This window comes from Papaver somniferum, chromosome 7 (assembly GCF_003573695.1).
Source record: "Papaver somniferum cultivar HN1 chromosome 7, ASM357369v1, whole genome shotgun sequence".
Classification (NCBI taxonomy): domain Eukaryota; kingdom Viridiplantae; phylum Streptophyta; class Magnoliopsida; order Ranunculales; family Papaveraceae; genus Papaver; species Papaver somniferum.
In genome coordinates, this window is record NC_039364.1 from 258,996,957 (window position 1) to 259,019,790 (window position 22,834).

Sequence of the window (22,834 nt, forward strand, 5' to 3'; positions counted from 1 at the left end):
CTCAAATTCATGAGGTTTTAGATTCGCAACTAGGGAGTGACCAACAAAATATTTCGGATCCTGGTGGTTATGACTGCCAAACCACACCGTACAATCCCATTCCTTTTTCTTTGTCTCTTAGATATAATACAAGCTTAAAGGGGTAATTATCCTTCCTCGTATGAGTCTTGTATACCCTATTAGTCTTCTTTGGATATACGTAACCCTTTCTCTTATGGCTATCCTTCTTATTGTATTGCCCACTTCTCTCACAAACCATCTCAAAACGATTATCTGAATGTTGGGTATTCCTCACCAACACACACATGTTCTTAAGAGCCGTCTTTTTTTCCCAAACAATTGCTTCCTCTGGAGATTTTATTCCCTATATAAGGAAAACAATGGGAGATTATAAGGTTAATTACAAGCAATCCCCACATAAAGTTCTAAAAACTAGGTGTTTGGTAACATACCGGAGGCATTTTATAGTATTCGGACGTATCCGGACCAAGCTTGGAATTTGTTGGATCAATGTATGTCACAATCTAAGGGATGAATGAAAAGAAAATTGAATTAGTTCCAAATAAAATTAAATTACTATGCCGGGTACTTGTTCCAGCATGCTCGACGACAGTACCTCCAAAACAATCAAAGTCGGAAACATGTGACGGCATTCTCGATTAATGTTCCGGCATTCCGGAATTGCACTTGAAAAAGAGGAGTTCATTTTTAACAGTACCGGCATTGATTTTCTTGAACATTAATGTCGGGATTCGCCACGCCGGCATGCTCGATAAGTAAGGTTCCAAGCCGGTACTTTGTGTCGGTTTTGTCCGTAGTTTACAAACCACGCCGGTACATGGTGCTGGCGTGCTCGAAATTTAATTATTACGCCGGTTGTTAAGTTCAAAAATCTTTAACTCCAGGATGTTTTTCTTGTGAAACCGGCATAGTTAAGTTAGGAGTGAACCATGCCGGTTTGGATATTCCATGGAATTTTCGGTGGTAGGTAAAAAGTTAACTGCGTGCCGGCATGGAATTGTTGGGTTGAAGACCACGCTAGCGGTTGATTCAAAATGGGAGATAATTTCCGCCGGCATGAAAATAGTATGAATACCGTGCCGATTCTGTTGGTGCCGCAGTGGTATTCATACTACGAGTATGCCGGCACCAAGCTTTTTCAGAGAAAAAATGGCGGTTTAAAAAAAAAATCAAATTTTCGACCTCTTGGCAGCATTACCTGTGTGTTGGGAATGCTTGTATGTTGAACTTGTTTACTTTCTTGGGTTGGTTCTTCAAAAAACACTTCATGCTCACGAAAATCATATTCCAAGGGTGTTGGTTCATTAGATAAGTCCAATTGTGAGTTGTTATCATTAACCGAAGATTGAAGACATGCTTCTTGTTGTAGTTGAGCTAAAGATTCAGCAACAACAATTCTCTCCTCACAATCATCTTCCATTTTCACAAAAAAGTTTCAACTCAAAAATATTTTTCCCTCCTTCTACTCTCACCTCGCACAAATTCAAATAAAAATATACATTAATTTATCCCCCAAATACTTAAGATTTTACTAATTATTATTAACCACTAAACCAGATTAGTGAGGGCTAGATTAGGAATTAAAAAATATAATTACATAAGGGGTGACCCAGATTTGATATTTGGATCCAGTTTTTGCCATGTAGCTATATCCCCCAATTAGTTTTGATATCCCCCAATCGCGCGTTCTTTAAAATTACGAATACTTATTTATTTAATTATATATAGACTGAATTTTCTACCCTGAACTCAAATATTTAAAACGAATTATACAAGTATATATCCCCGATAACGTATAATTGGCCGAATAATAGACCAATTTTATCTTCCGTCGAAAAAAATGGTTGACCGAACAATGGACCGAAGTTATCTTCAGTCAAAATGAACAATGGACGGAAGTTATCAGCCCAATACATCCCAACGGGCTGGATCATCGTACATAGGTACCCAATAATCCCGAATCTATCTATTCTAGGGTTTCGTATTTACATAAGCTATCCTGAATAAACACTACACATCACAACTCTTGGCTTAGGGAGAGGCCGCCATTGTTTTTCTTCGTTCCAGCAGATTGGTTGTTTTCTCATTCAACTCACGAGGTAATATCAATCTATTGCTTGAACTCTATCTTTTTGATCTGATTAGTCATATGAATCTAATTGTATCTGTATTTTTCTTGTGTTTTCAAAGTAATCTGTTGTTATTGAAAGCATTTAGATGTAATCTCTTTATCTGGTAGTGACTGAAATGTACTCCTGAAAACAATTTTAATCAAGGCTTGAATCTCAGAAAGGGCTAGTTTTCACATAACCATACTGTGGTTTTGGAGAAAGATAAACAAACTAGCCTGAGAATTGGTACTCTTTTGTGCCATACGCCTTTGGTACAGGACCATTTTTAGTTACTTATTGGACTTGGATGTTACATCTATATGTTTTCTATTCGATTCAACAAAAAAAATGATCTTAAATATTTCTTATTTTTCTACATATAAAGGTTTTGAGAAAAAAATTTAATGTGTAGATTTATTCACATCTACTTTGCTAAGAATGTTGTTTAATCTCTATTTGATATGGAATGTGAACATTATGTTGTAGTAGCAATAGGTGTCAAAAAGAATAATGTGATTTCTGATTGTTAGAATGTGGGGGTACTGGATTTGATTATCTGTCCTCGTTGCTTGCTTTTGGAATCAATGTGTATTTGGTGGAACTGGTTATGTGTTTTCTTCATTCTGTCTTTGATCTGACTATGATCCGATTATTTCATTTTTATTACATTACATGTAAATGATCTTAATACTCAGTTTGGTTCTGAATAATGTATTTTGTCGAAGAATGCTTTGATCTTAATCACTCAGTTTGGTTTTGAATAATGAGTTTTGTCGAATTGATCACATGTTAATTTGTAACCTGGTCAGTGAAGGATGTTAACTGAACTGTATTTGATTTGAACTGTTCATCAATTCTTGCTGGACAATGTAAAACCATGTTGTAGTAGTTTGGATCAAAAAGAACAATGTGAGTTATGGTTGATGACATATGAGGCGTAATATTGGTTTCGTCTGCCTTTGCATTATGTTTTTCAACTACTTGTGTGTTCTAATATTTTTTTCTATTCTCTATCGTTTGCAATTTGCTATGTTGATGATGTTTCTTATTTCTTGGTTAAGTACATTTGCATATAGTTTAAGAAACAAGATCCCCGTGTTAAAATAAACATGCTCTGCAGATGTCTCACCGAAAGTTTGAGCACCCAAGACATGGTTCGTTGGGATTTCTTCCTAGGAAAAGGGCTGTGCGGCATAGAGGAAAAGGTTGTTGTTTTCCCTAATCTTTATTTTGTTCAGTGCGTTCTTGGAATTGAATAGAGTAGCTTGTCAACCTTGCAACTTCATTTAGTTTTCATGCTTGTTAATGCGTTGATGCATTTGTTCTTAATTCACGTTTGATTATTTTTTGTCTCCATGAAAGTTTTAATTAGAGCTTTAAGAAACAATGTAGTGGCAACCTTATGCTTAGCTGTGTTCATTACTTGCATTGTTGCTATTCCTCACAGTTTGATGATGTTTGTGCAGTGAAGTCCTTCCCCAAGGATGATCCATCCAGGCCATGTAGATAAACTGCATTTCTAGGATACAAGGCTGGGATGACTCACATTGTTCGAGAGGTTGAGAAACCTGGTTCAAGTGAGTTTTTTTTTTCCCCTTCCATTTTATAATAACAACCTTAGTCACAAGGAGCAGGAGCGAGGTCAGGAACAGGAGCGAGATCGAAATCGAAATTCGTAAAATTTTCAAAAATGAAATTCGAGGAGCGTGTCGGGAGCGTAAATTAGGTTTCATAGATATATTAGTTATACTGCTAATTTTCCTAAAACAACATAGTAAAACATTAGAAAATCTTAACAAAGTGTCTACTTTCTAATTTCCTACAGACATATCCCAATCATTCACTTATTGTTTCGAGCTTTCTGAAGTCGATTTTGTTCTCATGTATCCTGTGAACTTGGGGTTAGTAGTGCAGGTGATTTTGTTCTTATGTATCCTGTGAACTTGGGGTTGGTAGTGGATGTGATTTTGTTCTTATGTATCCTGTGAACTTGGGTTGGTGGTGGAGGTGTAGATGGTGTAGGGGAGGATGGAATATTTCCTTATATCCATTTATATAGGAGTCAGAGATATACAATGATCCTAACTTCTTGACAAGAAAAATACTAAAACATAGCTAGGTAAGTAATACAGCTGTTATATGAAAGTTAACCTAGAAAATAAAGGAGCTAGCTAGATACATGATTTACCAGATAAAGATAGGAAGATATGAGAATATACGGTTAGTAGGATATGAAGCCAGATATTAGATATGCTTCCGCATAATTATTACAGTTGGATAGAGTGAAACGTTTCTCGCCCGATAGGAGGGCGCTCCCATCACGAATTTCAATAAGGGGCGCAAATTCGCGAATCTCAGGGAAATTCGTGAGGAGTTTCACGAATCTGGTGACTAAGATAACAACTCAGTGTTTCATATTTAAGTTGAAGTCAGTTGTATTTACTTGGACTGTTTGGGCTATCTATCACGTGAATTGCTTTAAGCAAGTAATAACAACTAGTCAGCTGAAGTCAGTTATATTTAAGCAAGTCAGTTGTTTTATAACCATCCTTAAAGCAATTCACGTGATAGATAGCCCAAACAGTTCACGAGTCATTTTATAATAACAACTCAGTGTTTCATATTTAAGTTGGAAGTCAGTTATATTTAAGCAAGTCAGTTGTTTTATTTTTACAGAACTGCATAAGAAGGAGACCTGTGAAGCAGTGACAATCATAGAAACACCACCTACGGTTGTAGTTGGGGTTGTTGGATATATTAAAACACCCCGTGGCTTGCGTTCACTTGGGACTGTTTGGGCTCAGCATCTTAACGAGGAAGTGAAGAGGCGATTTTACAATAATTTTGCCAAGTCCAAGAAAAAGGCATTTGTCAAGTACTCCAAGAAATATGAAACTGAGGAAGGGAAGAAGGATATCCAGTCTCAATTGGAAAAACTGAAGAAGTACTGTACTGTGATTCGTGTCTTGGCTCATACCCAGGTATTTTATTTCGTCTAAAGCTGTACATTGCAGTCATTTGTTTATCAACAATTGCACCCATTACCAATTCGGGAAGATTGACTGGAGATAATGGGTTGGGTTGCTATACGTAATTGTGGCCATTCTGATTTATGTATGGCTCTTCAGTACCATGTTATCCGGGAAACTCCACCCACATCATATGCATTTTTTAAAATATGGATAACCATTTAATCCGAATTCAATTGGCTCTTTGACTTTGTTAGATTTTTACTGAGCCTGGATTTGTCTGTTTGTAGATTCGAAAGATGAAGGGGTTGAAGCAAAAGAAAGCCCATCTGATGGAGATCCAAATAAATGGTGGAGATATTTCTCAAAAGGTTGACTTTGCTTACGGCTTTTTTGAGAAACAGGTTCCCGTCGATGCCATATTTCAGAAGGACGAGATGATTGATATAATTGGTGTGACAAAGGGTAAGGGTTATGAAGGTGTGGTTACTCGATGGGGTGTTGCCCGTCTTCCTCGTAAGACTCACAGAGGTTTGCGTAAGGTTGCTTGTATTGGTGCTTGGCATCCTGCAAGGGTTTTCTACACAGTTGCTAGGGCTGGTCAAAACGGATACCACCACCGGACTGAGATGAACAAAAAGATTTACAGGCTTGGGAAGGTTAGACAGGAGTCTCACACAGCACTCACCGAGTTTGATAGGTGAATCTTTTTGATCTAGTTTCTGTTTTCTAGTTCAGTTTATTCTTGGTCGTTGATTTACCCATACTTTGTTGCTGACCTGGTTCGGAAATTCAGTAGGACGGCCGTTTAGTGCGGGAACGACCTGTTCGTAAAAATTCGCGAATGATTCGGAGAATTGCTAACTAGGCCAGGAGTTGGGTTTTTTTTTTTTTTGAGACGGAAGGGGTAAAATTTTATTAAGAAAAGGAAAAAAGAAATTTACAATCCAATTGATTCATCCCAAAATCCACACTACAGCTCAAACCCATCCTACAAAAGGTGAAGCCGAAAACTAGAAAAAGCATACCTTTCTCGGCCTTTTGGCTAAGATCAAGTGTAGTATCTGTTCTTATCAGTTTAGTATCTGATATGTGAGCCATCAACGGCACATTTCCGCAACTGACTGCATCCAATACCTTGCCTGCAATCTCCTACTAACTTAAGTTTGACACCCCACATTATGAGATCACATTTCTCGCCTTCAAGTACACTCAGTCAGAACCTCACACGGATCATTAAACTCTGCAAGATCATATTTTCATCTGCCTCGGACATGAGAGCACTTTCTAAATGAACAGAAACCAGTAATTCTGTGAATAACAAGAGCAGTTTCAAAAAACACGTTTCAACTTCGGATATTTCTTTCACTGCCAGCTATAACTAATTTCAACAGAAAGATTTACTTTCACTAATTACTGATTCATAGCAAGCTTAAAGGTGGAGCATTTGTTTTCAGACTTGACTATAAAGGCCAATCATCACAGCTTCACAATTTGTGGTGATTTTAGGAGTGCCATTGAGATAGGCCTTGTTTTCAGGTGTGTGAATTTATTGATCTGGATGTGGGAAAGGAGCACTATTCTGAGGTTGCAATATTCGACAGTTTGAATGAGAAACTGCAATAAAAAACTTGAGGCCATTGGGAAGCAGTGTCCCTTTGAACTTCTAAAGCACCAAAGGAAGACTCCGAGACTTGCTTACAACGAAAAGTTCAAATGGTTTTGAAGTAAGCTCTATTCCTGAAGGTTAACACTGGATTGGTACCATGACTTCTTTGCACACATTCCCAGTTAATTCGTTGAACCTGAGTGATGGTTAAATTCTTAGCCACAGAACAACCAAACGCTCAACCTCCGCAAGCAAATATGAGGGGAAAAAAGAACAAACAGATATGAGGAAAAAAAATGAGGAAAAAAAAAATGAGATAGGATCAGTTAATCTACTTTAAGATAGGATCCTCTGAAACTCTTTAAAATTTCATGAAGCAAGAAATGGATATATGTCTGGGACCAGTTAAGAAGCTGCCTCGATAGAATGGAAATTATAGGGAAGTTGTGCTTCAAGATTTGCAATCAAAACGGCCGAACATGGACTGAAATTGGATCGTTAAATCTAAAGTTTCAAGGTTAAAACAGTTTTTGTCCTTGTCCGAATTTGAACACCCCGTCCAGTTGGTAAAAATATTGGATTCTTAGTTTTGACAGAGAAAGGCTTCACCATTCAGTGTGTTCTTACAGTTGCACGGAGTGAATCCATATCGAGAAAGCTCTGCACCCAGGAAACACGTTCAAGCTTTATGGCTTTAGATGTGCGCACACCTGCTAACCAAGCAAATAGATTTAGGGAGTTTATGTTATCTGATATCGATAGCAGGCTCAAATGAAGGCGGTGCATCTGTTTCCAGACTTGACTATAAAGGCCGCTTTGCTTGCGTAGCTAAATCACCGCAACTTCACAAGCAGATGGCAATTTGTGGTGGTTTTGGGTGTGTCTTTATTTGTTTGCTTCGAAGCATTTTGATTTCCACTGGGAACCCAAGTTTTTCGAGCACATGTTAACTTTGTTACACTAAAACGGAAGGGTTGATGTTTGAGATTTCAGTACGCCTAAATGCAGTTAGCCAGTATGATTTTTGCACAACTAGGCTTTTGATGTTTTCAATAATCTGTTGATGCATAAGACTCTCATATTGCCTTGGACCCTCATATTGGATGGAACATTGCCTCACTTTCCTGATCTTAATTCATAACGCGTTAGCATTGGTTGGCACTGTCATACTTTTGTACTCCAGTTGATATGGCCAAAGAGATGTACTGCTTTTAACGAAACGTAACAATAGTCCCACATAGACCGTTCAGGAAAGAGGAGAAGGAAAACGATCCTATAAGTGACTTCCATTGCACTTATAGGATAGACTTCAATCCCTCTATTCCCTTCTCCCATGTTTTAATTTGGATGGGGCATATATCTTAATTCATGTTAGAAACATCAATAAATCAGGTAATAGTTCTAATTCTTGCTTTAAAAATTTAGGATGTAATGTTAACAAAATACGGCACATGTACAATACTTTGGGCTAGACATAAGTTTAGGACATTGTCATCGTTTTTCTAGTACCCTTCGAGGGAGATCCATTTACAAAGCTCAAAGTTCTTATGCTTGTTTTACAAAGCTGGATTGTTAGAACACGCCAAAAATTTGTCAATTGGATTTAAAGAAAAGAATTGAGCTCATATTGGCACGTTCACTTCAGAAGATCTGAAAACTATGGGAACCCTTTCCACATCGCGCCTGTTATATCATTGCTCGATAGATACTTTCATCCCGGTATTATTTAAACAAACAAAATTCACTCTAACTGTTCAATGTGGGACTACAAAGGTGGAGCATTTGTTTTCAGACTTGACTATAAAGGCCAATCACCACAGCTTCACAAGCAGATGGCAACAACTTTTGGTGAATATATTTGGTCTCGATGTAGAAAAGGAGATTAAGGAGCACTATTCCGAGGTTGCAATATTCGAAAGTTTGAATGAGAACTGCAATAAAATCCTAAGCCAATATTACTGCAACTGTACTTTACTTGTAGTTAAATCCCTTTCCATGATTTCAGTGTGACGTTTTACGTCGGATAATGGGAATCACATCTTCAAAAACCTCAACCATTTTGTCCGACCTCCTTATTACTTTCTTAGAATTGTCTTTACTGAATGCTATTCGGATTCAGATTCAGCACTCTCCAACCACACAATCAAGGGCTTGACATTCTTCAATATCTGTGATTTTTTGCTACCACTAGCAGCAATCCCTTCATTGAACCACTGAACAATGTGCTCTTCCTCCAACACATCCTCATCATAGAGTGTTTTCAGAACTAATGGTATCACTATCTCCTTCACAACCTCGGGGCCAGACTTTTCACAGAAATAACCAATAGCTCGCAGGAGAAGAATCTGCGATCCTTCGTTATCATGAGTTGCAGCAGCAAGGTACTTCTTCTTCTTCGTCACTTCCTTGGAAAACCCTTTGTGTACAACACCTCCAAAAAGTGCGTCAATAAGGGGCGTTCATGACATCCTGCGGGGAATCAGAACCGCAATGGGTACTTGTAGGTAAATCCCTTTCCAGTGAATCAAGAAGCTGAATAAGCTCATTGCAAGCGTATTTGATACATGTGATGTATCATTTTTAGAAATGTGATTTGTATTTAAAGCACATAGTAGTTGTTAGTCTTCCGGCTAATTTCCCCTTGATATATCAGTGCCGTGTCTGTAGCAGTGTAACATTGACCTTGAACTACACAGTACAATCGATTTGTTAATTTAATGGAATGAGTTTAGTAGACTTAAGTTTTTCCACCAAATGCACCTTGGTCCTAGTGGTGGTGCAGCATTGAAATCGTGTTATTGTAGAACCCAAAAGAAGGTATCAAATTATTAAGCTGCAGATCAGACATGTTGGGGATGTAGCTCAGATGCTAGAGCGCTCGCTTAGCATGCGAGAGGTATGGGAATCGATGCCCCACTTCTCCATCTTTATTTTTATTTTCTTCTTTCATTTCCCACTTCTCCGTTTTTCATTTTTTTTTCTCTGCTCAGACTTTAGCTAAAACAATTCATAGTTACATGAATATGAGAAAGGCAACAGAGAACAAAAACAATTTTATGCATACAGGTTATCTGTTACATAATTAATGGTTTCCTAATTACGATTTTCTTTTGGTTATTAACATTAACCAAATTTCTAAATGCGGACAACCTGGCAGAAAATGAGTAGCAATTGATTCTGTACTCGAGTAGAAACGGAAGTTCAATGAACAAAACACAATCTAACACCATGTTTGTTTGTGTTTACATCTGATTTGATCTGAGTCAATCCTGGCGTATTAGACGTCAGATCGTTTATTTTTCAGTTTGAGTCAGATCTGACTCAGACGTGTGATTTTTGTCAGATCCAGACGACTCGGCCGGTAAACAACCATAGTGTAAGACTGCCTTTGACCATCACAAAATTCTAGATTGACAACATTATCATCAAAAGCTAGTAAACTACATGAAGGTACTCTTGTTTTACCGTCAGAATTTACGAAGGAATTTCGGTGCTGGACTGGGCCAAATCATGGATCGCTAGCCTGGTTAAATTGTAAGACGTCGGATTCTTGAAACACATCAATTTTTTGCCAACTGGATGTGGGACTTTTGGAACATCAGCAAATATGAATTCATGCAGCAAGTGTTATAGGGATCATAACAAGGAAGAAGAGCAAAAAAGATCTTTTAGATGCTGCTTTAATACAAGGGGGTCGTCTTCATCTGTTTCTATTTAGTAAATAAGACGTGTCGATCTTGCTTCAAAAGTGCAGCACCTCCATATCGAAGGTAAAATACCTTCTACTAAATTGAAACTGTGGAATACTCTACAGACCAGCAGAAGAGGTCTAATTGGCTAGTGGCTCAAACATACAATGCTTAATAAGCATGACCCTCTTTTGGACCTAAAAATAACAGCCTGTTTGTTTTCTCCTGACCTAAAAATAACAGTCAGGACTAACTCCTGACTCGGACACATTTCAGTCGGGGAACAAAATACCCGTGACTCAAAATCCAGATGAGTCCAGGAAAAAAATATTACAAAAAAAACAAACATAGGTTAAGGTTCTCGTGTTTAGTGGCTAAGGAGCCCAATAGCCCAACAGCTTAAGTCCTGGGGAAGTCATGAAACTTTGTGCCAGACTGGCTGCTGACAATAGACGCTCATATCTTGAGAGTCGCATGAAAGAGCATATCGAAAACTACATTCCTGGAAATAGAACAACCAAAAGTTGCCCCACCGAGACAATGCAATATGTACCATAAAATCTGCACTTGTAACAAAAAAAATGACCATCCCCTGTAATCATGACACTTTAAAGAACTCACAATCTGCAACATGCGTAAATCAAAGCTGAGACCTGTTAGAACATTCCATCCATCTTTATAGTATGCATATCAGCTATTGTATAGAAGAGTCCATCACCTCTCTTTGCCTTCTTCTTTCATCAGAATCAAACCCTGGGTTCTAAATCTCTTAAACAATATTTTTTTCATCATTCGCATCCAAGTAAATCAAATCCTCATACATTTACGTGATGGGTTTCAAGGAAAAAAAATAAAAAAATTATACAACCGAGATTATAGATGTGATGGTTGTAGCAGAGAAAGAAAAAAGAGTGGAGAAGAATTTGTGGTGTGAATAAACCACCGCCCACTGATACATATGAAAAAGAGAAAGATTAATCGGGGTAGACTTGTAAACCCAGAATTTCACAATATTTTCATTTTAGAAAATCAAGTAAAGTTTGGTCATAAACAGTCAATGCAGGTCAACGTCCAGTCCAGATACCAAACCCTAACATTAGACAAATGTGAGATCAAAGTCCAGTGTTGCTCTAAGCTTGAGTACCCAATTATCTCTAAACAGAATCCTAACCTAGGGTTAGTGGTTTTTGGTTTTAAAGGTTTTTTAATAAAATTAGGTGAAACCATTCTCACTAATTTGTCCTGGAATCACAACATACCATTATTCTCATCATAATCAGTAGATAAATAATTTTTAAATCTTTAGAGGAATATTTGGTTTATCCCAAGTAAATTATAAGGGGAGTCGTGATTTACACTAAATCTAGAAATTAAAAATTATGTGCTTCAAATTTTTAGGAATCTATTAGTATGGGTAGATTTAGAAAAAAATTATTTTCTCCATTATTTTTTAGAAAAAATTTATTCTCTCCATTATTTCTTAATCTGCGTGAAAAACTCCAGAACATCGAGTAAAACGGAACCGAAGAAGTAGTCCTTTAGAAATTGGGCTTCTGTTTTACCTCGAAGGGTAGTGGGGACGAAGAATCGAAAGCTAGCTAACATCATTTACGAATATTGGGATTTGGGTTGTCGCGAGACCATAGCTTCCATATGCAAAAGGGAAGTTTAAAATTGAATACAGTCTGCAACCAGGCACATGGAAGCAAGATGCTCATTTCCATGGTATTGTTAATGATGTACAAACTGCATTAAATCTTCAAGTCATTTGAGTCTCGAGAATATTAACTTATACTAGTGCCAGTAGTAAGTGACTCACAATGGCTCTAAAAAGTATACATTATTTCGTCGTGGCAAGAATTTTCTCTCGCAAAAATCGATTTTTTGAGTTCCTCAAGAAGTCCCTAATCTACAATGATATCCCAGTAAGTAAGTGCTAGTAACAGCCGAAACTACTGAGCTGAGCAATGCAAGTGTGAACCGCGGCGTCGTGTTATTCAACTTATAAGCTGATCTAACGGATACAACAATGATTCATTTCCTTGCTCTTGATTGTTTCTGAAATACACATACCAAAGATATGTAATATGGACTCATGTCACTCATCCCATGCCCATACTCATCAAATCCAAACTTAGCTCATCTTGCCTGTGATTTAGTCCCACACAGACCAGTTAAAGCAGAGGGACGGAAACAGGAAACTACAAATAGAGAAGCTGGAATCGAGCCCAAACATACCTTTCTCTACCTTTTGGCTAAGATCAAGTGTAATATCTGTTCTTATCAGTTTAATATCTGATATCCATCGGCTCACGTGATATTAAATTAATTTTTTTACGGGGGAGTTTCCATAGTAGCTTGCTGTTGGGTTCTCATCATGTGAGCCATTGGCTCACGTGATATTAAATTAATTTTTGTACGGGGGAGTTTCCACCATAGTAGCTTGTTGTTGGGTTCTCACGCGTCGTTTCTGCGTTGCACTACTGCAAAGGCTTGGCGTGGCGCACCCTTACCAAAACCATATTAAACTAGGCACACCCCTATCCAAAGAAAAGAACGATTTTTTTGGGACCATGATTAAAATAACGATCTTTTTGGGACCAAGATGTTATTTTGGGTTTTTTTGGTACCATGATTTTATTTTGGGTTAGAATTAAATTTATTTTGGGTTAGAATTAAATCCAGGTCACCCTTATCTAAATATTTATATTAATACCTAAATTACCCTTCTGATTAATTTAGTTAGTGTTAATAATAGTTCTAAATATTTATATTAATACCTAAATTACCCTTCTGATTAATTTAGTTAGTGTTAATAATAGTTAATGTTGATTAATTTTGGGTGATGATTAGTTAGTGTTAATAATAGTTAATGTAATGATTAGTGAGATGATTAAGTTAATTTTGGGTGATGATTAGTTAGTGTTAATAATAGTTAGTGTAATGATTAGTGAGATGATTAAGTTAAAGATAATTAGTGAGATTAAAAAATCAGATGGTTTTTTTTTAAAGAAGTAGAATTATCGAGAGAGTAAAGTTAGAGAAGATGAAGAAGGAAAACATGAAAAACGATGGATTTTACCAACCACAACCGTAGGAAGGGTATTTGGGTACCCAGGTAGGCTTCAAACTTAGATAATGTTGGTTGAATTGCTCCAAACTTTCAAAAAAAATGAAATTCTTTATGTAGATTTGGGCCACTTCGGTTACCATATGTCAAGAACATGTAACTGAACACACCTGAAAGTGTAGTTCGGTTACGTTTTCCAAACACGCAGGTTACCGAACTCGCTCGTTAATGGAGGTTTTGGTCGTACAGTGTAATGTTCGGTTACCTAGGATAAAACCAAATTTTGAACTTAACAATTTATTTGGGTACATCTTATGTGTTCGGTTAGTTCGCAAACTTCAACGCAACCAAGTTCCCAACCGAACTGCAGGTTAAAAGTAACCTAGTGTTAGAAGTTCGGTTGGTTCGCAAACTTCAACATATTTTGCGAATCAACCGAACTGGGCTTATATATGCATATATGCAATTAGGCAAACGTTCGGTTACTACGAAATTTATTTCTTGGTGAATTAGGTAGAGTTCGGTTACGAAGTTTCAAAGGTCGAGTTCGGTTACAAAGAAAACTTAACATTTTTGCGAACGAACCGAACTTGTGGACTTCTCATTATTTTCGTAAACTAAAGTTCGGTGATATCCTTCTTTTGCGAAGGAACCGAACTTATGGACTTGTGTTGTTCTAATACAAGGAGTTCGGTTAAAAGTATTTTTTTGTGAATCAACCGAACTCTGAGTTCGGTTAAGAAAAAATTAATTCTTGATAACCGAACTTTTCTCTAAAAAAAAAACCTCCATTAAACCTCTCTGCAACTTCCATTTTCAACTCATTTTAATGATTACTTCTCATTCATTCAACCAAAAACGAATGACAAGTAATGGGTTTGTGAGAATATCTTTGTTAATGTTTTAAATTAAGCTATATATATATATATATAGTGGTGGTGGTGGTAATCGGAGGTGGTGGTGGTAATCGGTGGTTGGTGGTGGTGATAATCAGAGGTGGTGGTGGTGGTAATCAGCGGTGGTGGTAATCGGTGGTTGGTGATGGTGATAATCGGAGGTGGTGGTGGTGGTAATCGGCGATGGTGGGAGGTGGTGGTTATATATATATATATAGGTGGTTATTGGGTTAGTTTTAAATTAAATTAGGTTAAGGGTAGGTTAGTCATTTCAATGGTTTAGGACACCCCTTATAACTATAGTGTAGGTGGCCTAATAGTACCATGGTCCCCAAAAAAACCATGGTCCCTAGAAAAAATCGTTCTACCAAAACCATATTAAACATAACCCAGTAATTCTGCGAATACCAGATTCAATAGTAGGCGAGTCTGGTTTCTCCATGACTACAACAAGAACTCAGTAATGCTCTCCAAGACATTGCTTGGTCTGAATGGCTACATGAAGTTGGCATTCTCAGAATAATTTCTTTCGCCTCAAAAAGCTCAGCTCGACCAAGTAAATTGATCATACATCCATAATGCTCACTTTTAGGTTCAATTCTGTTGATCAACTTCATTCTAGGACTTCACTTTGCTTCTCCAAGTGCCTGCAAAAAGTTGCATTTAGACCTCACTCAGGTTTAAACATACGACAAAGAGATGATGTGAACAGAAAGTAAAAGGAGAGCTCTCTTGAACATCTCCGCCAAGTACTTGCCCTCCATTTCTGGATCAAAATACCGAACTCCTATAGTGTAGGAAATTTGAGCAAACATCATTACTTCAAAATAGGTTTAAAAACTAAAGTGAATTATCCTAACTCTAGCAGCAGGACTAAAGTATCTGTAACTAATTAGACCACTATAACAAGGTTTATTTTGTCTAAATAATCCTCCCTAAGATGAACTCTAGGATTATTTCATCCTCGCAAGAAGAAACATACATGCGATTCAGCCTTGTGTTAATTTATTTTAGACAAAGAGAAGTGAAAAGAGTCTTCTACTGCTTGCCTTAACAAATAGATGTCGAGTTTACTATTCATAAGACTACATTGTCTAGATTTTCAGTCTAACAGCAAAAAAGACTTAAACAGCTTAAGATTGGAACCCTAAACAGAAGAAACTTGAAACATCACAAATAGAGTAATCACAAGGGTAAAAAGTAACTCGAGGGACTACTTGTGATCATTCATATCCGGTATAAAATCATGTCAAATGTAAAACCAATTAGAAGAAACTATGAGCATATAATCCTCAGCAAAAATAAGCAGAGTACGTAGTATAATAATAAGAGAGATACCGTGGGGTAAATACTGTTATGCAATTCTCTTCCTGTGTTTTGAGTGTAACAATGATCTTGTAAGGTCCTAGCTAACCTGATAGACAAATGGTTAGCTAAGGGGGAAGGTTGAGGGTAAAATTTGGCCTCCAAACTACATGGGAAACAAAATCAAGTAAGAAGAAAAAATAAAACGTGAGGTGATTTTGTTATACATTCTCATAGTAATCCAGAATCACACTTAGAGAAACTCATGCATTAGAAAGTATATCTAGCAGCAAATATGAATAAGAAACTACCTGGAAAGAAAGAGCTGTGATCCACTGTATGAAAGCAGAATCTACGAGGCTAAAAGAAAACATAAATTTTAAACCAGGTGGCCAAAAACTCAGTTTTATTGCTGCACCAGGTGACGCAAGAAAGTCACATTTTGCATCAGAGAGGAGCTAACTCATGGGGAATGGCGAGAGGAGCTAATTCATGGGGCATGTCCTTGATCCTTCATCAAACTAGTTATGACTCTCTGTATCTCTCTAGTTTAAAATTGATTCAGAAGTTTTGATGAATGATTTAAATTGAAAATTTTAGGCACTTGCATCATTTTGGAAATGAACCTGAGTTTGGTTGGAATTGAACAATGTCAGGTCCAACCTGAGCAAACAAAAATAAACACGACCAAAGGCTGATTGTGGCATCGTTGATGTTACTGAGACCTGCCACCAATCTTTCTTTGAGGACTTAATTCTATATCACCAAACCTCAAAAGGCCGGAAACTTTAACTGCTTGGCCTTCATCATCCAGTCAGAAAGAATTTCAGCTTGATCGTTCGATGGCTGTGATACTATGACCCGCTCGATACTCTTACACAATTGCATGACTGCATAAGATAGCCTCCCTGCAACCTCTCTATTAACTTCAGTTTGACAACATGTTACAGAGTCATTCAATATCCAATAAACTCTGCAAGACCATATTTCCATCTGCCTCGGACATGAGAGCACTTTCTAAATGGACAGAGACCAGTAATTCTGTGAATAACAAGAGCAAGTTTCGAAATACCATCTTCAACTTCTGATATTATTTCACTGTCAGCTGTAACTGATCTAACCGGACAACCTCAAGTGACAGAGATGCTTCAGAAAAGAAAGCTCTAACTTCTGATAAGTAAACTAGAACCTTTGCTTGAGGTCAAGTCGCTTGTCACGGTATCACTGGCTGTGTAGAATTGGTTCTCTCACTTGGCCATTTTCCATGCAGCTAATTCACTTACTCTAACATGCTTTCGTATTACTCCAACTGACCATTCATCTTCTCCAAAACTTTATGTATCTCTTGCATCTGAGGACGTGTTTTCTCACCAGCAACAAACTCATGAATAAACCCATTAACCTCAATCGAGCTACAACCCGGTGTCTTCTCTACTCCTCTATCTTTCATATCTTTCCTTATTCTCCTAGCATCGTCATATTTACCAGAACTTGCATACATATTCGATAGTAAAACATACACCCCACAATGACGTTCTAACTGTACGAGTCTCTCAGCAGCAACCTCTGCTAGACTGGTTTCTCCGTGACTACAGCAAGAACTCAGTAATGCTCTCCAAGCCATTGCTTCGTCTGAATGGCTACATGAAGTTGGCATTTTCCGAATAATTTCTTTTGCCTCCTCAAAACGCCCAGCTCGACCAAGCAAGTTGATCATACATCCATAATGCTCACTTTTAGGTTCCATTCTGTAAACCGACTTCATGCTATCAAAAATCTGCAGTCCTTTACAAGCCATACCTGAATAGCTACACGCAGTTAATACCGCGATGAAGGTTATGTCGTTGGGTCTTAAACCATCTTTCTCCATTTGCTCAAACAGTGCAAGTGCATTCTCGGCATCCCCATTCATTGTCGATCCAGAAATCATCACATTCCAACAAATTACATCTCTTTCCCGCATCCCATCAAACAAATTCTTAGCTAAACCCAAATTCCCACATTTTGCGTACATATCTATAAGAGCAGTGTTAAGCTGAACAGACATCGGAAACTGCATTCTCTTCAAGTGCCTGTGAATCCATATTCCAATATCAGCAGATCCTAAATGAGCACAGGCACTAAGTAAGCTAACAAAAATTCCTTCATCAGGGTCTATATCCGTCAACTGCATCAAACGAAACATTTCCAATCCCTCCTTGAAGCAATTGTTTTGCACATAACTAGAAATCATACAACCCCAAATTCCTCTATCCTTGAACGGTGCTTCATCGAATATTAACCGCGCAGAATCAACATCACCCCTTTTAGAGTACCCAGATATCATAACTGTCCACGAAACCGCAGTTCTTTCCGGAATTTCCTCGAACAGAAGGCGTGCTTCAACCATTCTAGCACAAGTAGAATACATGAGCAATAGCGTATTACCTACAAAAATGTCACCATCAAAACCCAACTTGAATACACCCCCATGAATCTGTTCTCCTACTTGAACCTTTTGGGAGTGAGCACAGGCTTTCAATACATAGGGAAGAGTGTAATTATCAGGGTAGAGACCAATGTGCATTATATGACTATACATTTCTAAAGTTTTATCGAGTTCCCCTTTGAGTAAAAAAGCTTTAAGCATAGTATTACAAATACATATAGTGGGTTTGAAAATTTGATCAAAAATCTGAGTTGAGTAGGTTATAGGGATTCCATGAAATGGGTTTGAACAAAAAGCTAAAAGACGACTAATCGCGAAACTGTTGTTTCCAAGTCCTGTAAGGATTATCTGTGCATGAGTTTGCTTAAATTGTTTCGTGTTCATACATTTTTCTAACACTAACAGACATCTACTCTTTGACATCGCTTAAACATACCTACTATCATGTACACTTGGAAGTGAAACTCTGCAACCAGGTTCCTTGTATTTACATTATCGCAATGCTCACAATGCCTTTTTGCTCATTTCTGTCGTGATTTAGTCCCACATTATTCAAACCAGACTCAGGGATGTGAATACAGGTGCTATAATAAGAAGTGAATGCCATCGTTATTTGTTATCTTTTCCCAAATAACGATCAGTAGGCAAATCTTTATAGGTTAATATCAAACGGAGACTGTGTGACGATCAGTAGGCAAATCTTTTTTTTTTTTTTGTAGGAGAACTGCAATTTTAAGCCAAAGAACTGCAATTGTAAGCCCAACAAATATGGTTGTAGATTTACAAACTTGAAGTCTTTCTAACTGTCTTCTTGTTGTAGATCTATTTCATGGTCTATTTCAGAAATGGGGAACTCTTTCAAGGATAAACAACCTGTCGTGTTGGTAAAAATATTGGATTCTTAGTTTTGAGAGAGAAAGGCTTCACTACTCAGTGTGTTCTTACTGTTGCACGGAGTGAAGTGCTTTTCGAGAAAAGCTCTGCAGGCTAGAGAACAGCTTGTTCATGTTAATTACCCAGGAAACAGGTTAAAACTGTATGGGCGTACACCTGTTAACCAAGCAAGTTTTCGCACTCCATGTAAGGTTGAAAATAGAATAAGGCATTTTTGTTATCTGAAAGATTTTGCTGGAACCTATACACAAAATTCATAGAAGGCTCAAGTGAAGGTGGTGCATTTGTTTTCAGACTGGACTACAAAGGCCGCCCTGCTTGCCTAGCTCAATCACCACGGCTTCACAAGCAGATGGCAATTTGTTAGGCGTGTCATTGAGATAGATGGCAATTTTCAGGTCGGATATTTGTGTGCATTTATTGTTCAGGATGTGGAAATGGAGATTAAGGAGCATTATTCTGAGGCCATTGAGAAGCAGTGTCCCGTTGAACCTCTAAAGTTAAAGCCTCTTGGTAATTCACTCCTGGTTTGTTTTTGAATTATGAATATAAGTTCATAGTGTATGAGTCTTGGTTTCAGTTCTATTTCTGCTTTGGCTTGGTGCAGCCGCAGCAACAGCATTTTTCTTTTCAAGGATCTCTATCTTACAAATTTCATGATAACAGTTATGAGAATCATTTAATATAAACTGGAATTCAGAGTTCAATCACAAGACCAACAAGTTTCTCAGCATTCCACCTCAAGTATTATAGTTGAGTACAGATTTAACCACCCATTGGTGGTTCTTCCAGTTTGGTTTAAACTTGTACTCTTCCAGTTTTTAAGCCTAGCTTCAAAAGACTGCACAATAGGATCAAAAGATTTGTCTCAGAGTCAAACAATTGTTCCTGTTGTGCAGAATTGTTCTTGCATTTGCATGAAAATTAGAGTACAAAAAATATATGCCCATTCACATCAAAAAAATATAAGCTAAATAGATGGCAAATTCATGGCCTATAAAATCCTGGATGTGAAAAGGTAACAATGATGACACCAACAGAAAGTAGATTTATTCACTTAACTGGAAAGTTCAGCTTGTGTTTCAAGCTGTTCAGGAGGTGTTAGCAAGCGCAATTTTGGGTTGTCAATTGCTTCAAACAACAGACTGCTAGAGCTAGAGACTCGGCAGCAGTGAATGTTTGGGCTTATGAAATTGGCAGGGGCCGCGCGAACGCGTTCCCCTCAGGAACAAATTATGACGTAGACTCTCCCTCAATGGGGAGATCTTAGGCGAGCGCCCTTCCAAAGTGCAATGGAAGTCACTAACCTAGGCCATGACCCTTCTTGATCAGCCATTGACCCCGTCCAGGTAAGTATGAATTTCAGCTGCAATTCAAGCTATTCTTATAGGGCTGTTTTCCTTCTGCTCTTTCCTTTCTGGCCTATGTGGGACTATCATTATTATTATTTTGCCAGCGACTCGGCATTTAACTTTCTAGCTATCTATACCTACGCAGCAGAGTTGTCATTATTTGTCATCTTTTATCAGTTGAATCAATCAACTAGAATTAGTTCTTCATTTTTCTTTGGTAGTTTTTTTCATGGGTGAAATTAATTCGTTTCAATTTTTTGCCTTATGCTAAATTGCAACGCTCTATACAGTTTCCATAAGCTTATGCTAAGTAGACATTTCGAAGTCCAAAGCATAGATAAATGTTGAGCAAAAAAATGGTATCCAAATATTAACATGTCTTGCTTAATTTCCGGCACAAATGCATTGTATCAGATCAAACCTTTTATGCAACGGAACAAATACGACTATGCCACTACCAGTCCCCAAGTTTACCTTAGTTTTTTTTGGTAGGGATGCACATACCCAAATAAGAAGAACCGGTAATCAGGTGGCAGATACACTGGCGGTGAATGGTACGAAATCTTCTCTCTTCAATTCTTGGAGAGGTGATATGCCAAATTTCATTTGTTACTATATTTTGTTAGACAAACTTAATGCTATTAGGAGAAATGAAAGTAGCTCTGCTACTGCCGTAGATAACACAGGGACTGTTTTGTTGTCGGATGATCATACAAGAGAACTTCCCCTGCATGACACAGAATGACAACATTTCATCTTTCCAGTGTTATGTTTCATGTTCTTTTTCTATGTTCGGTTTTCTCTTTTTCAAGTTTGTATCGCATAGGAAGTCCCAATATTTTTCTTAGTTTGGTAGGAAGCAAAGTTAATTATACTCCCTCCGTCCCTAATAAGATGACCTATTTGGTTTTAAACTTTGTCCCATAAATAGATGACCTATTTCACTAATCAAGGGATATTTCTAAAACTACCCTTTTAATTGATTATTTTTTCTATAAGAAATATGTATAATTTGATAGTCATGTTTATATTCGTTGCGTAGGTGTTTTAAAATGTTTTTCAACGGTATAAAGTTTATAAAAAAACCGTGGTATAGTTTAAAAGATAAATCGTTTCTAAATTTTACTAATTATTGTCCATAAAGATATAATTGTAAAAAATAGTTAAATATACTTCACTTTCCTCCTTGCCTTAAAATTTGTGCAAACTACAAGTAGGTCATCTTATTAGGGACGGAGGGAGTAATATTTTGTGGCCCCTGGACAATGGTTTTGTGCATTAAATGTCCCGTTCATTTAGTCCACAAAACCATTATCCAGGGGCCACAAAAAATTCAAAAGCCATTTAAATGCATTAGATCTTGCCTGTCACATCCTACATTATCCTCAACAGTTTCCAGCTATTGGAATTTCCACTTCAATATTACCCAGGATAGGAACATCTGTTCGAAGCTCAACCATTATCTTCGAATTTATCTCAATGGAATTCAGATGTAATTGGAAACATTCATACAAATATAAAATCCCTAAATAATAGGATTGAATGCCTACATAGATCTGGAAATTTCTCCGAAAACTCAGATAAAATTAGAAATCTCCAAGCTGAATTAGAAAAATGGTACAAAAAAAAATGATTACCACCATCAAAATTCAAGAGATAAATTTTTTAAGGAATACGACTAAAACACTGAGTATGTACTTCTGCGCTTCAGCTTCCAATAGGAAAAGAATCAATGCTGTAAACTCCCTTAGAGAACCATCGGGTCTATGGATTTCAGATAAAGATCAAATCAATACTCTCCTAGTAAATCATTTTACTCAAATAGGCACCTCGCACAACAACAACTTTGTGGAAGATTTATCAAGCTTTATTGAACCTTGTGTTTCCGAGGTTGAAAATTCTTCCTTAATTGTTATCCCTTCAAAAGAAGAAATTTGGAATACAATTTCCAATATGAACCAGTGGGGAGCATCGGGACCAGATGGGTCTCAACTAGGCTTCTTTAAAGCTAAATGGGATATAATGGGCCCGGATATAATTCTTGCAGTTCGAGATTTTTTCAAATCTGGAATTGAACTATTCCTTCATAACCCTGATCCCTAAAATAACCACTCCACAAATCCCATCAGATTTCAGATCCATCAGCTTGAGTAATACAATATACAAGATCATATCCAAGATTCTAGCAAACCGGCTAAAGCCAATCCTAAATAAGATAATAATATCCCCAAATCAATCTGCCTTTCTTCCGGGGAGACAAATCGCGGATAACATGAGCTTATTCATTCTATAAATAACTCAAAATCCATAAAAGGTAACTTCCCTTTGAAATTAGATCTCCCAAAAGCCTTTGACAGAGTGGAGTGGAATTTCGTCAAATCGGCTTTATCAGCGTTAGGCTTTAGTGATTCATGGGTAAAGCTCATAATGCAATGCATATCGATCACCTTTTTTTCTATCCTTATAAATGGTTATCCGGGTCTGAAATTT

The 22,834-nt window shown here is 37.4% G+C and overlaps 2 protein-coding genes, 1 non-coding gene and 3 pseudogenes across 4 annotated transcripts; 4 read left to right on the forward strand and 2 right to left on the reverse strand.

Moving 5' to 3' along the window:
• Window positions 1–2,039: 2,039 nt before the first annotated feature.
• LOC113300222 (60S ribosomal protein L3-2-like) lies at window positions 2,040–7,702 on the forward strand. Its single transcript, XM_026549426.1, has 6 exons — window positions 2,040–2,120; window positions 3,253–3,337; window positions 3,599–3,709; window positions 4,809–5,113; window positions 5,392–5,801; window positions 5,898–7,702. The coding sequence occupies exons 3-6, from the start codon at window positions 3,670–3,672 to the stop codon at window positions 5,911–5,913; spliced, it is 771 nt and encodes a 256-aa protein (XP_026405211.1). The 5' UTR covers window positions 2,040–2,120; window positions 3,253–3,337; window positions 3,599–3,669; the 3' UTR covers window positions 5,914–7,702.
• LOC113300887 lies at window positions 5,176–5,293 on the forward strand (annotated as a pseudogene).
• On the forward strand, window positions 6,126–6,236 carry LOC113300946 (annotated as a pseudogene).
• A 4,931-nt stretch (window positions 7,703–12,633) lies between the features above and the next one.
• LOC113300942 lies at window positions 12,634–12,805 on the forward strand (annotated as a pseudogene).
• Window positions 12,806–14,870: 2,065 nt separating this feature from the next.
• LOC113293695 (pentatricopeptide repeat-containing protein At5g66520-like) lies at window positions 14,871–18,575 on the reverse strand. 2 transcript variants are annotated; one of them, XM_026542253.1, is made up of 3 exons: window positions 15,982–18,575; window positions 15,704–15,779; window positions 14,871–15,012 (listed from the first exon to the last, which is right to left on the reverse strand). In XM_026542253.1, the coding sequence occupies exon 1, from the start codon at window positions 18,519–18,521 to the stop codon at window positions 16,971–16,973; it is 1,551 nt and encodes a 516-aa protein (XP_026398038.1). In that variant the 5' UTR covers window positions 18,522–18,575; the 3' UTR covers window positions 14,871–15,012; window positions 15,704–15,779; window positions 15,982–16,970. The 2 variants fall into 2 exon arrangements, with proteins under 2 accessions (XP_026398038.1, XP_026398037.1); XM_026542252.1 differs by having other exon boundaries at window positions 15,704–15,836.
• Window positions 18,576–20,188: 1,613 nt separating this feature from the next.
• On the reverse strand, window positions 20,189–20,349 carry LOC113300724. The gene has a single exon (XR_003335906.1). It is a non-coding gene; the product is annotated as a U1 spliceosomal RNA (small nuclear RNA).
• Between the last annotated feature and the right edge of the window lie 2,485 nt (window positions 20,350–22,834).

Bases quoted from the DNA above. Each gene is read 5' to 3' on its own strand.
- LOC113300222 (XM_026549426.1), top strand. From the start codon at position 3,670: ATGACTCACATTGTTCGAGAGGTTGAGAAACCTGGTTCAA. The intron at 3,710-4,808 runs GTGAGTTTTTTT...TTATTTTTACAG, and splicing joins GGTTGAGAAACCTGGTTCAA to AACTGCATAAGAAGGAGACC. The intron at 5,114-5,391 runs GTATTTTATTTC...GTCTGTTTGTAG, and splicing joins GTGTCTTGGCTCATACCCAG to ATTCGAAAGATGAAGGGGTT.
- LOC113293695 (XM_026542253.1), bottom strand. From the start codon at position 18,521: ATGTCAAAGAGTAGATGTCTGTTAGTGTTAGAAAAATGTATGAACACG.